The sequence below is a fragment of the Gymnoscopelus microlampas genome, assembly GCF_963454915.1.
Source record: "Gymnoscopelus microlampas genome assembly, chromosome: 2".
NCBI lineage: Eukaryota > Metazoa > Chordata > Actinopteri > Myctophiformes > Myctophidae > Gymnoscopelus > Gymnoscopelus microlampas.
The window spans coordinates 40922393-40936842 of record NC_139939.1 but is presented as its reverse complement, the minus strand read 5'-3'; the positions used below and the strand labels follow the sequence as shown (position 1 = coordinate 40936842).

Below are 14450 nucleotides of genomic sequence, written 5' to 3'. Positions count from 1 at the left end.
CCCAAGGACCCCTGAGGGTCCCCGGGCCCCACCTTGAGAACCTGAGCTGTAGACTGTAGAAATCAACGGCCTCCGTTGATGACATATCCTTGATGATTACAATGGTTCTGTTTATAACTGGTGGAATCACTGGCCGGTTCACTAGAAAGCGCCACGGTTCCAAGAATCCAGAACGAAACCGGTGTTAGAACCAAAATTCTTTTGGTGAAAAAGGGGCCTCCAAGTGTACATTTTCACGCTAGAGAGAAATTAACGGAGGATTTTACTGTGCATGGCACAAACACATGTACACACACAGGGATATGCTACCCCATATTCATGTACTGTATACAGGGACGGATTAAGACTCAAGGAGGCTACTTGACCAATTAATTTTTAGGGCCCACCCCACGAACAGGCCATCGGGTGGGCACGCAAACACACTACTCGGATTGTAAAGCATGTGTGGGTTAAGAAAACTCCTTTAGACATTTTATGGTCAAGGATTTACCATAAAATGGACATTAAAGGATATAAAGGATCTTAGTCCATATACACGAATCCACGGAGCGCTGCCCTGCGCGCAGCCATTGCTGCGGTGTCAACGCTCCGCGGACGCGACACCGCAGCAATGGCCGCCTACAGGCAGCTACAGGCAGCGCGTCTGTGGATTCGTCTATAGGCACCCCAGGGACCCCTGGTCAATGGCCCGATCCATAATCCGTCCATGTATGTATGGCGTGCACCCACCACCACACACATAAAAACATATAATACAAAGGTGCTCTCTCACACACACACACACACACACACACAGTAACACACACTATGCACCTCCCACAATTGCTGATATGCACACACACTCACACCACCTCACACACATAAAAATGAAACACACACCCTCTCACCCACTGACTGACTGACTGACTGACTGACTGACTGACTGACTGGCACACACACACACACACACACACACACACACACACACACACACACACACACACACACACACACACACACACACACACACACACACACACACACACACACACACACACACACACACACACACACACACACACACACACACACACACACACACACACACACACACACGCGCGCGGTATGAGTCGGTGAGTATGCAACCAGTGGTGAACCCCAGATGGGGGGGTGCTGGTAATCGAGCATATCAGCATCTAAACATAGCTCTGCTTACGAGCCAAACACAGCCAATGACCTACATACAGACCTCAACGGCCAACAGCTGAGTAAATGTATTTGTTTACAGTTATTATGATTATGATGGGAACAGCTATGACACAAATAAAAGAAAAACAAATCCTGCAATTTGCAGTAAATACGAGGGGGGACTTATTTTGTATGCGCGTGCTGTGCCAAGAGCTAGAGTAACTGTCATCTCTCACCTTTCTCACCTCTCACAGCTTTGCTACTGCATTTTAATATAAAGAGTGGGCTGAAAACTATGGTCAAACTCAATGGTAGAAAATGACTTACAAACGTGAACAGCAAGTCCACTGACTGACCCAAGTGTGGCCTTTGATACTGTTGACCATGACATTGTAATTATATTAATAGACTTAATAACCTGGACATGTCCTTAACTGGTTGCCCTCATATCTATAAGGCAAGCCTTCCTCTGTGGCTCTTTGTAATATTAAATCTGAATATGTGGTACCATGATACAGACACACAATCGTATTCTGATGCTGCCGACACATACTGTACTGTAGTTGTACATCTCAATGGCCCATCTCTGCAGCAACTATGCAGTTGCTAGAACAGATGAGAAAAAGTCTGCTAATAAACCTACACCTACTGCTTTGGAAAACAATAATATATCACCATCCCAATATGAAGGACGGCCATAAAGACTTTGAATTGTTCTACAATGCAGTCATCATTTGTTAAATCTCCAAATTTTGATTTCACCAGACATATTGTTGGGTGGAATATCTCCAGTGTCTGGCTAAGAAAGACTAATGTTTAGTTAGTCTCACCGACACGTAAATATCCATTCTTTCATTACATTTTTTGTGAAGCACATATGATAGTGACTGGTACACAAAAATGGCATAGTACATCTTCTCTCTTGTAGTACCTTGTTGCAGCTTTATCAGTGCGTGCTGAACCGTGGAGTCCACCAGGCCGCCCGGAAGGTTCCTGAGGTACTGTTTGAGCAAGCTGGCCACAGTACACGCGTCGGCCTCGGATAAGACATCCGTGTCCTCACCGCTCTCCAGCCGCTGTTTCAGGCTCTCCACAGCACGTACATTCCCGTTCACCCTGAACAGGCCCTCCTGCTGCAGGGCTGGAGGGCAGAGATCAGAGGGCAGAGGTCAGGCTTGGTGCATGTCTTGTCATTTGGTGAAAAAACAAATCTATTTATTGGCACATCCAAGCAAGCAAGCAAATATATTTATAGCCTTTCAGACTAAAAACAATCATTTGGTGAACAGCAAGATGGTACAGCAAGCCACTGATTTCTGATACACAGTGAAAAGTCTTTAAAAAATGTGTACACATGTAACCAACATTTTGTAAGTTACAATAACATAAATGAACACTGGGGATTATACTGTGTAATATTTATTATATGCATTTGTGTTATTGGATTGATAGCGATGGTTTAAGGCTTAAAATCATACACCATGTTTGGTTCCAAAAATGGAGGAGCTACTACTTACCCATTCACAGCCCCTACATAATGACTTGAGTGGTTCTGAGCTCATATTAACTTGAAGGGGGCCGATTATGATATCATAAGTGCACTGAGTTACTGTAACAGTATTTTTAAACATCTCTGCAGATGGTGACTCTGTCTACTCTCATTCCTTCATGGGAATTGGAGATTAATTAATACCAGGAAGATGACCATGAATCCAAGGCGCTGACAAACAGACATGCCTGGTTGGAACTTCCCCTGCACTAGTAGTACTGCTAGTACTGGCACTGCTAGCAGTGGTGGAAAGTAACTAAGTACATTTACTCACACAGTACTGAACTTGAGTACAATTTTGAGGTATTTATACTGTACTAGAGCAGAGCTGCCAAGTCTCACCCTTTGAGAGTGAGAGTCACGCAATTTAGAGTATTTCCAATTTTCAGTACTTTTACTTCTACTCCACTACATATCAAGAGGCTAACTACACTACAATTATTTTAAAACTTTAGTTATTTTGGTAGATTTAGATTATTGTTACAAAAAAACATACATTAACCACTTCAGCTCTATACATTTCGGCCATTTGAAAATAGCAGGTCTACAAGCTCACTAGCCATGGTTCACATGACGCTTGACAGTCATGTTTCAGGGCTACAAGCTCACAATGCATTGCTGCACTGTGAGCTTGTAGATCTGCTATTTTCAAAAGATTTGTTATACATTTGAAAACTTGTGAAATGGAACATTCTGCATAATGAGTACTTTCTACTTTTAGTACATTTTGATACCAATACTTTTGTACTTTTACTCAAGTAGATTTTGAATTCTGGACTTTTACTTGTAACAGAGCGTTTCTACAGGCAGTATTGATACTTCTACTTGAGTAAAAAAAAAAAAACTTTTTCCACCACTGACTGTCAGGCCAGCGTGTTGTCGTGCACGCACGCACACATCCGCACGCACTGACACGTACCTTCGCCCATACCTTTCACTTACAGTATTACTTAGCCTGCTGTCTATCTCTTTCGTGGAAAACCGAATAACAAGGAAACGCCATATTAATGAGACTGATACAATACTAAAACCATATACTGGGTTGTTTAGAAGGTTAGTGTCGAATAATTGACACAAATTAACATACAATAACAGTTGGTCTGCTCCTCACTTGACATTATTACGCACCTGGGTAGCTAATATCCCAAGAATGCCTTCCAAAACAACAATGCATACGTCATGCAGGAAATAAACGTCATGGTCCTGCACTGACATCTAGTGGCCAAATAGGAGAAGTACGAAAAGGGGTAGCCTAGCATGGCCAGACTAATGTCACTGGCTTTTTTGGGTCTTTTTTTCGTTTTTGCACCGGCAGATTCGTCTGGTTTCCAGGCTAATAAAAAGGTAATGTAGTAAATTTGTGACAGTATCATCCACATTATTAAGTATTTCTAGTTAAGATAAATGATGTATCTATTTTGAGCCTCTGTCATTAATTATACCTTGACCAACGATGTGATAACACAGTAGACCTACTTGTGTCTACAACAGCCAACCAGGTTTTGATAAAATGGCAATATAATCATGAACTACATTTCCCAGATCATCAACATTACCAGCAACCAGTAGAAAGGACATAAACTCAAAACATATTTAAGGGACACTCATATCCAGAGCTACCAAATGGAATGGAGTCTGGTAGCTTCTGGTAGCTAGTCTGATATTTCCATTACAAGCCAGGTGTTCCTGAGCATGGTACTGAACCCCTATTCTATTCTATTCCACCACTCCTACTCCCACACATTTTCCTCACCATGTTGGCGGAGGTGCTCCACCATACTCCGCAACACCAGTGGGACGCCATCCTCCACCAATCCCAGCTCGCGCAGCTCCAGCAGGGACACTCCAAAAAGCCTGCTCCCTTTGCTCTCCGCTGCTGAAGCTGCTGCTGTTGCCCTGGGCCTCAGAATGGGCAGGCGCACCATCTTCTTCATGTCCTCCTTGACCTGCACAGCTGCCTGGTTGTGCTGCAGGGCAGAGCAGAGGAGAGAAAAGCAGTCAACCACTGGCACTGCTCGGGGCACCGGTAGAGGCAGCGCTACAAACGGCATGGTTGGGCAGAGAGATCCACCAGGGCACCTGTTCTGGAAGTGGGAGATTTTAGTGCCAGTGGAGGAGACTCCACTTTAGGGACCTACATCCTCACACTGACCGGCACACATCTGGTTTCTGACCCCCTCACACTCACGCAGCAGAGAGTGGAGAGGGGAGTGTGGGGGCGGGCTGTCCTGTGTATATGTTGCTATGTTGTATCTGGTTACCATGCAACACCTTTGGAGGGAGGGCCAATGTGATACGCACACAAAGACAGGATCTGAAACAATGTTTGAATAAATACACAGGCAAGCACAAATGCGCAGTAAACTCATCAGTGTTAGAACTCTTTTTTTTTTTTTACCGAAATGGACCGTATGGTCCAGAACCTTCTATTGGAGAGTTACATAAACGGGGGGGGGGGGGGGGGGGGACAGAGCCCGTCACATAGTTCATGTAAACTCGAAATAGTGACTCAAGTGCATTCCGTAAACTTCCGGGTCAGGGCTTTGTCACTTTTCACCAATAGAAGGCTCTGTAGAAGACTGTCCCGTTGAAGTGAACGGAGGTATGGTCCATTTTCTATGTTCTTAAAGGTAAATGAACACAGAATTTTGTTCAAGCACACATAATAATTGAACACGTAATCAAACACACAGAGGGGACAAACTCAACTGTTGCCTCCCACTTCTTTTTCAGTATGCACCCTCACACCATGGTATTACCTATCAATATCATTCATTGAGCAAACAATGCAGCTTAGCTACACTGGCATTTATGGTGCAGTGTGTGTGCATCATAAAAGTCCTGGCTACATTGGCTAGGCCTGTATATGTGTTTGAAGTGTAAAGTAAAGCTGCAGGAAAGATTTCCCAAGAGCACAACACTTACTTAATGTTGTGAAACAAGAGTGAGCTAATTGCTAACTGTACTCATTTCCACTCAGTGAGTAAAAATTGTAAGCCAGGAATTTATTGTATACATACTGTTTATAGCGTGCATAATAATGTATGTCCACGCTTGGAGGGAGAGAGAGAGAGAGAGAGAGAGAGAGAGAGAGAGAGAGAGAGAGAGAGAGAGAAAAAGGTGTGTGTGTGTGTGTGTGTGTGTGTGTGTGTGTGTGTGTGTGTGTGTGTGTGTGTGTGTGTGTGTGTGTGTGTGTGTGTGTGTGTGTAAGCACGTATTCACCAGCTGTTTGCTATCTTATCTGGCCTATAGTCATGCTACCCTAGTAAACTGCCACCTGTTGTCTCTATCTCCTGAGAGACAGACACACACACACACACACACACACACACACACACACACACACACACACACACACACACACACACACACACACACACACACACACACACACACACACACACACACACACACACACACACACACACACACACACACACACACACACACTTTTTATCTCTCTCGCTCCCTCTGACTCAGGTACACACTATCTGAAAAGAGATCCCTTAATCAGGCAAACATATGGAGAGACCCACACATTGATAAAGTAGACTATAATAATTAACTGCCATATTGTGTACCTGTTTTTGTGGTGCTGTTTTTCTCATAGAGCAAAAGAGGATTCTCACAAAGCAGAAGATGATGCAACTAAGTGGGTTTGCAGCAGGATACTGAAAGATTCAAGTTCAAGTGAGGACCAATTATTTGAAGACAGGGTTGAAAATGGGTGAAGTGCATGCTCCATTAAGAATGTTTCTTTACATGCCGGATGTATACTGATTACCGAAAATAGCAGATCTACAAGCTCACAACGGGTTGCAAGCTTCTAGATCTGGTATTTATTTTTGATGCACGACACCGAGGCGAAATGAAGAGTAAATCAGGCTTCAGTCCTCTGTCTCTTTGAGGCACTGCATGCCAAAGAGTACCACTTCAAAGGAGAGCGCAGCTGGTCATGCACAGTGAAATGAAAGGCCCAGTATCTAAATGAGGCCAGGAGTGACACAATGCCTTTGCTGTGTTAGGAAGTTATAAGCTGAGAGTAGACATGACACAAATCTCCATTAACCACTTAAACCCAATATATAAATTACTTTGTTGAAAATAGCCTATAAACAAGATCACAATGCGAGCTTGTAGAAAATGATAATGACCTCCGAGACAGTCTTGTCCTGTTTAAACTGGGGATTGTCTGGTCTGACTGCAAGCATCATTCTAGACATAATACAGATGGCCATGTTAGAGTGTATAGTCAGAAGCATTATGCTCCCTCAGTAACCAACCTACTGTAATGATGATGATGATGCTACTGCATCATTCATTTACAAAGTGGTGACTAAAATAACAACTGAAATCATAAAACAGCACATGCACAGTACACTACCACTAACCACCCAACACATTTCAACAGGCCTTTTCAGTAGTGCAGTCATGATTCCAATCAATGTGTAAATTTAAATTGTTAGAGGAATTAATGACTTTATTTGGAGAAGCAGGCCATGTTCTTATTGATCTCCCCTCAACACGTGTCGTTTGTTGGCAGGTTAATTAAAACCTACCTCAGAATTAAGTATGGCTAAAAGCCAAGACCTACATGCTGTTGAAAAAAACGCTCCAATTTACATTGAATTGTGTATGACTGGCACACCATGTGGCAGAAGATATTCACAGATACATCTCTGGCATGTCATAGCAAACAAGCCAACGAATTGTTTATTATTGATTGGGCTACTCAATAAATATTTGTTAAAGGAGACACACCATGAATTTCACTTTTTTTTTAATTTTTTTTGTATTTTTTTGGCTCCCCAGTGTCTCTTGTACCCCAAAAAATATTTTCTTTTAACATTCAGTCATTCATTCTCATTTCAGAGATTTTCAGAATGGGCGTGTCTGAACAGGCCATCTCAGAATGGCAAGTTTGCTTACCTCACCAAACTTTCTGCCCATGTATTTTGACAGACAGAATTGCTCAGTACCGCAGTACAGCACCCCCCTAGCCAACTGGACGTTTTGGTATTGCAGCTGAAAGTGCTTTATAAGCCTGAGAGAATTGACTTGGGATGAGTATATCTGAGTGTTGATTTAGGCTCAAACCTTTTGAAAATGGTTTGAGGGACATACACCATATGATATTAAATATCAAATATTTTTTTTAAATTCATGGTGTGTCTCCTTTAATTCAAGACCAAGACTGTCAGCAACATTTTTCAAAAGCTAATATTTGACCTTATATCAGCATAATTGGAGTAACCTCGTATTCAGGGCTGCCATGACTGTAAACGATAGCAGACTTCTGTCATACAGGTGTTCTAGAGCTAAGCCTGTGTGAGCTAACTATAGCTGGTGACCAATCTGGGAACTCATTTGGTAAAAAAAAGTTGGGGGGATAATTACGGGGCCAGGCTTCCAGCATGGACCCGTATTGTTATTCGCATTATTCCATTTCTTCTTCTTCTTCTTCTTCTTCTGCCGTTTTTGCCAGTTCTGGCTGAACCGTGCATACGCTTTTTATGAAACTCGGCCATATGATAGATGGTCATGAAAAACGATCAAAAAATAAATCTCACAATCTTTCGTCAAAAGGTGGCGCTATAGCACTCAGTTGAAAATGCCAACTTTGAACAGGTACAACTCATGCCCTGTTTTACCTACAGCCATAAAACTTCAATACACACATGCGTCTCCTCATGATGAACAACTTTCACACTCTGACTTTTGACCTCTGACCCTTAGATCTCCCACCATTTCGAATTATATGAAAAACAGTTAAAACCTATCTCCTCCTGGGATTTTTGAGTAATCCGCACGAAACTTTTTACACATGAACTTTGGACCTATACCAAAAAACGTTTGCAAAATATCTTCCATAAGTGAAAAAATGAAGCTTTAATGAGCCAATGAATATTGCAGTTTTATGACAATTATTCATCTGCCCCTAACACATACATGCAGACTTACCATTCTTTGCAGAAATGTAAAGGGCCATTCCAAGTATCACTGAAACCAATCTTACTCCAATTGGTCAAACGGGGGCGCTATAGCAATTTTTTGAAAATGCAAACTTTAAACAGGCAAAAGTCATGCCTCGTTTGGCCGACAGCCATTAGACCTGCTTACACATGTGCCTTGACTAATGAGGAACACATCTATCACGTTGACCAGTAAGCACCGCCCTTAGATTGTCCGCAATCTTGAGCAGTTTGAAAAACACTTAAACCCAGGATTTTTCAGCTATTTGCGTGAAACTGTATCATCTGTGTGATCTCCTTTCACAGGTTCTTGTCTGTTGGTGGCTTCTCGCTTAAATGTGTGCCCCACAACCTGAAGGTCACCAGTTCAAGCCTCACTTGGTGCAGACTTCATCTAAGTTGCATTTCACACAACATGACTATCAATGAATACATCTGCAATTGTTAAAGATAACATGAAATACTTAATTGAGTGTTTCTTACATACAGCTGATCTACAATCTCACAACTTTTCAGATAGCAATGAGAGTATGTTTTTTCAATGTATAACATACTTCATTGTGAAAATAGCCGATGTACAATCTGACAACTTTTAATGGTTTGTGAGCTTGTAGATCGGCTACTTTCACTAGTTTTGCTTCTGAGGAGATGTACAATTTCTTCATTGGTAAATGGTTTGTGAACGAGTGATCTTAGTGTTGGTGAAACAGGGGCTTGGGTCATGACAGAAGGCAAGCGTTTGTGATCCTCAACAGACAACATCAGCCTGGACAAAGCTATAATAGCACTATAGGTAGTGTTGCAGCTACCTAAGAGTGCCTCACGACCGCAAGGTTGCTGGTTCAAGCCTCACTTGATGCACACTCATTTAAGTTGAATTGCAAAAAACATGACTCAATCTATTCCGTTTCCATGGCTCTCTCTCTCTCTCTTCAATCTATTCCGTTTCCATGTCTTTCTCTTCAATCTATTCCGTTTCCATGTCTCTCTCTCTGTCTCTTCAATCTATTCCGTTTCTATCTTCAATCTATTCCGTTTCCATATCTCTCTCTCTCTCTCTCTCTCTCTCTCTCTCTCTCTCTCTCTCTCTCTCTCTCTCTCTCTCTCTCTCTCTCTCTCTCTCTCTCGATTCCAGGCCAGGTCAGCAAATGGTCAGGCCAGGTCAAGCAAGACTCTTAACCCCTAATTGCTCACAGGCCCTCATTGGAAACAAGACCGCAAGGACTTTCATGAACTGACCTGTTAAAGGAATTATCATTTCTCTTTCTCTCTCCTGGCCCCGTATTATCGCTGCTTGCAGCTATATTTCCCTTTGTTTTTGCCTCTGGGGCACCACCTCCTTTTTTGTGTCGAAACAGGAACACGGTTTGGCTCCTCCCATTCCTTAGTCTACTTCCTCCTGGGTGTTTATTCCTGCTAACAACAACACTACAGTTTAGGGCAGTGGTACTGCCCGATTCGGTAAGACTTTATATTACTCGATTTTTAGGCTGCTGTGCGGCCTTCAAACCTAGTCCTATGTTGCACAAATGAGTTACCCCAGGGTGGCACCCCTTTAGGCCCACATGGAGCCCCTGGTGTGGCTATTCTGATGGCAGACCCCTGAACAGTGTTTGTGCCAATTTTGGTGAGGATGGGACCTATAATGTGTTATAACCACATTTGTAATGCATTAAATTGCATCATAATGCATTAGAATGCTTCATAACACTTATAATGCTTCATAACACTCGTTGAAGTAATTACTGTTAGCAGAATCTGTCTTGAGAGATTCGCTGGTGACAGACCTCATAAAACAGATATCCCCTAGAGCTGACCTTTGCACTGCAGTCACACTCACAGACATTGTTCCTCAACAGGCAAACGTATGCATGCCTGAGAGATATACTTACTGCCTTATGTCTTTCACACACGTGCGCGCACGCACACACGCACGCACGCACGCACGCACGCACGCACGCACGCACGCACGCACGCACGCACGCACGCACGCACGCACACACACACACACACACACACACACACACACACACACACACACACACACACACACACACACACACACACACACACACACACACACACACACACACACACACACACACACACACACACACACACACACACGTCTTGAAATGCACCCAATAATGAATTCACCCATTCATAGTTCTCTCTATTAAACAAATTACCATCCTCTCTATCATCACTGTTTCACTGGAATGTAGGTGATTATGTTCACACAGAACTATTTCATGTTCCTAAACTTCTAATTCCTTTCAGATTTTAAGGTAGGGGCAGAGCAGATTTAGCTGTTCAAACACTGATTTCCAAAATGTGACATTATTTATTGTTTATAAGAATACCAAATTATAACATAGTTACTGGTTATTATTTAAACTTTGTTGTTTGTTGTTCTGCTTATAAGAAAGGCTGTGTTGTGCTTCTTTCAATGAAAGGATTACGAAGACAGGCAACAACCCAGAATTGGACAATTTTATGATGCAGACTGGCAAGTGTTTGAGGTGTCTCAATGCCTCTTCAGGGTCAAGGGTCAATAGGAGCTCATAAACAAGGGCATGGACAATATACAAAATTATGTTGGCACTGGAACCAGAAAAGTTCTTGCAGAGATTACTCAAAGCGATATTGCACAATGTATACAAATTCTGTATATATGGTTATGCCTTTTTGCACACTATAACTCCAGACACTAAGGCACTGTTTTCCAAACCCATTTTTATGGGTCGCAAGTCAATATTCCTTTTTTTTGTTTCCTACCTTTAAAAATGAATTTATAAATGAATAATATTTAAAAAATCACAGTATTTCATTTTCAAAAGAATTTCATGGATAAATGAAAAGAAAGAAATTACATAAATGTAAAATTAATGAATTAATTAAGAAATAGTGAAAATTGTATATCTACAAGCTCGCGCGTTGGGAGCTTGTAGATCTACTATTTTCACTAGTTTGGGTCCTGAGAAAACTCTTTTTTGGGTCTTGAGCTGAAAAGTCTGGGAACCACTGCACTAAGGTACCCTCTCATCCCCTCCATATTGCTGCTATATGGCTTTATCTTTTATTTATTTTTTATCTCAATCTCTTATTAGTACATCTTTATCTTTACGTTTATATTTATTATTGTTGTTATGTTGTGTTAGCACAGTATTGCAGACCTTACCACAATTGCATTTTGCTGCTTGAACCTGTAGCTAATAGCTATGATGTTTTCTAAACTGCAATGCACTTTAAAAAATGTTGCCAGTTTCAGGACCTGATTTTAACTTTGATCACAAATGCTGTCTTTTATCTCTTATTGTTGATATTGAGCTAAACTGATGGCCCGATGATGACTTGTAGCTGATGGTCTCGTCTACTCCGCTGTTTACCATTAGCCTGGTAAACCCTCCCTCCAGAAATCTCATTTCCATTTGATTCAAATGGAAATGAGATTTCTGGAGGGAGGGTTTACCAGGACACTCTGCTGTGATTAGCCTAATAACCCATATCCCTTTTCTCCTCCCCCACAACACTGTTAACCTCTGACACAATGGGAGAAAGCTATTGTCATTGTCAAGTGTCTCTATGGCTTGTGAGTGTGAGTGTGAGTGTGAGTGTGAGTGTGTGCGTGTGTGTGGACAGCCACTCTCTCCTATCTTGTGAACTGAGGAGTCAGGCTCAAGTTTACTGAAGTAGTTTGGTCATTTTGTATCTTATACTGCTCAGATATTCTTTAAGTAGAAAGCTATGTTCAATACATTTTTCTTCACACAAAGTAAACCTCACATAGCAAGTCTGTCGCTTTAAACTTACTCATGGATGTGGATGACAAGCCCTAGCATGTGCCCTCTCTTTCTGCAGCCTAAACCCCCACCCCCCTGTCTTTGCTCCCTCTCTCTCTCTCACTCTCTCTCTCAGAGTGGTGGGTGGCCATTTGAAGCAACTGGCTGGTTGACACTCCAGTCAGCACAGGCTAGCACAGCAAGCAACAGCTGTTCAACTAACTGCTAAACATGCATGTAAAATATGTTTTGTTTTAAAACACTTAAATATTTATAAAGTTAACATTTGAAGAAACCCATTCCAAACTATCCACTATTTGAAGAGCATGAGTAAAGTTAATACAATTAGGCCTATGGCTGACATGACAGTCAAGAAGATTATGATTCATGTTAAAACCTCTACTCACAAAACACATTTTGAGGATGATGATGATAGTAATGATAATAATAATAATGATAATGATAGTGGTAATGGTAATGATAATAATCCTCTTTGTTTTCAAAATAAATACTGACTGGAAATCAGAAATTACACCTTTGACATAAACTTGAACTGGAAACGTTGAGAACATTTTTCAAAGGTTGCCACTGAAGGTGGAAAAAAAATGTAGGCATTGGTAGGAAAACATTACAGACTGGAACAGACTCAAGGAACATAAAACTTGCAGTGTGTCACAGAGGCTCCAGCCAGCTGTGGTGTATGAAAAGGCTGCCGGCAGAACAGCAATAATACTCAAGAGAGAAGACATTGCTTTCTCTCTTTATAAGAGTACTAAGCGTAGCTGTAGGCATGTTTACTTAACAAAGTTGTTAATACAAACTTTTGGGGGAGGAAATGTTAGTTTTAAGTTGGTTGCCTCAAGAAGAAAGGGGGGAGCATACAGAAGAATTGGCAGCCAGACAGTGAAGACATTTTGAAAACACTTCCTGTGTCCAGATGGATGCAAGTGCCACAGAGACACAGTTACACACGCAGTGCTCACACACTCTCACTCAAATGACCCAGAGAGAGAGAGAGAGAGAGAGAGAGAGGGAGAGAGAGAGAGAGAGAGAAAGAGAGAAAGAGCGAAAGAGAGAGAGAGAGGATGGAATGAAAATGAATAAAGACAGTTCCGTCAGGAATTCTTTAGTTGTTATTCACAGATGGGATGGTTAATCCCAGTGCCAGCTTGAGACCACAAGGCTTTGCAGCTTGTACTCACACAGATGGTCAGAGCTCCTGCCCCCATTCTTCCACAGAAGAAACTCCTGCAGAGGGAAAGATGAAGGGAAAAAACTCCTATCCTTCCTCCTTCTCCACCTCCTCTCCTTTCTTCTCACTCTGTACTGGGCCACACACTTAAACATTTCCCAAAGTGGGGGAACACTTTCCTCCGTAAAACTTCCATCTATACAAACCCCTCCACACCCCCTAGAAAAATCCAACAAACACAACACAGATAATCCAAGTCAGAAAAGAAGGTAGTTCTCAGCAGCACCGGCCGGCCAGACTATGCTGCTTCACCACAAGCCATGAAACACAGATTAGAGGCCTCCCTCCTTCCCTCCCCATTCCCCTCCTCTTCTCTCCTCCTGGGCTGAAATCTGAGCTGAGCTCTCTCATTGGCTAAGTTTCCAGGTCATGTGATGCAGAGGGTGGTTAAAGCCCAAAACTTTGAATCAGTGCCAGAAGGCCAGGCTTCATCATGCCGTGAGGGCAAGGAGAGCAATGGAGTGCAGCAAGATGAATGATGTGAAACATATGGGATACACAATTAGATGTGTAATTTGATTGAGGCGTCTTGAATTCTTATGTTGTCAACATTGTAACATTTCATTCGATTTAAAATTCCCTGTGGTAGCTAGAATTGATCAGCATGTTGAAATGAGATGCAAAAAGTACTATAATACCATAATAATTTGCGACTGCAGCCTCAGGCCAAAACAGTGATGCTACTAAGCTAGGTAACACACACATTAACACAAATTAATAAAGGACAT

General features: G+C 42.1%; 1 protein-coding gene across 2 annotated transcripts in view; it reads right to left on the bottom strand.

Moving 5' to 3' along the window:
• The window catches only part of fam13a (family with sequence similarity 13 member A), a 91488-nt gene extending 77538 nt beyond the window's left edge, over nt 1-13950 (bottom strand). Inside the window, exons 1-3 of one of the 2 annotated variants that reach the window (XM_084080410.1) lie at nt 13673-13950; nt 4470-4683; nt 2099-2308 (exon numbers count right to left, since the gene is read on the bottom strand). In XM_084080410.1, coding sequence (XP_083936536.1) covers nt 2099-2308; nt 4470-4683; nt 13673-13699 — 451 coding nt within the window. In that variant the 5' untranslated portion in view covers nt 13700-13950. The remainder of the gene's footprint in view (nt 1-2098; nt 2309-4469; nt 4684-13672) is intronic. The other variant, XM_084080411.1, reaches the window with a different exon arrangement.
• Between the last annotated feature and the right edge of the window lie 500 nt (nt 13951-14450).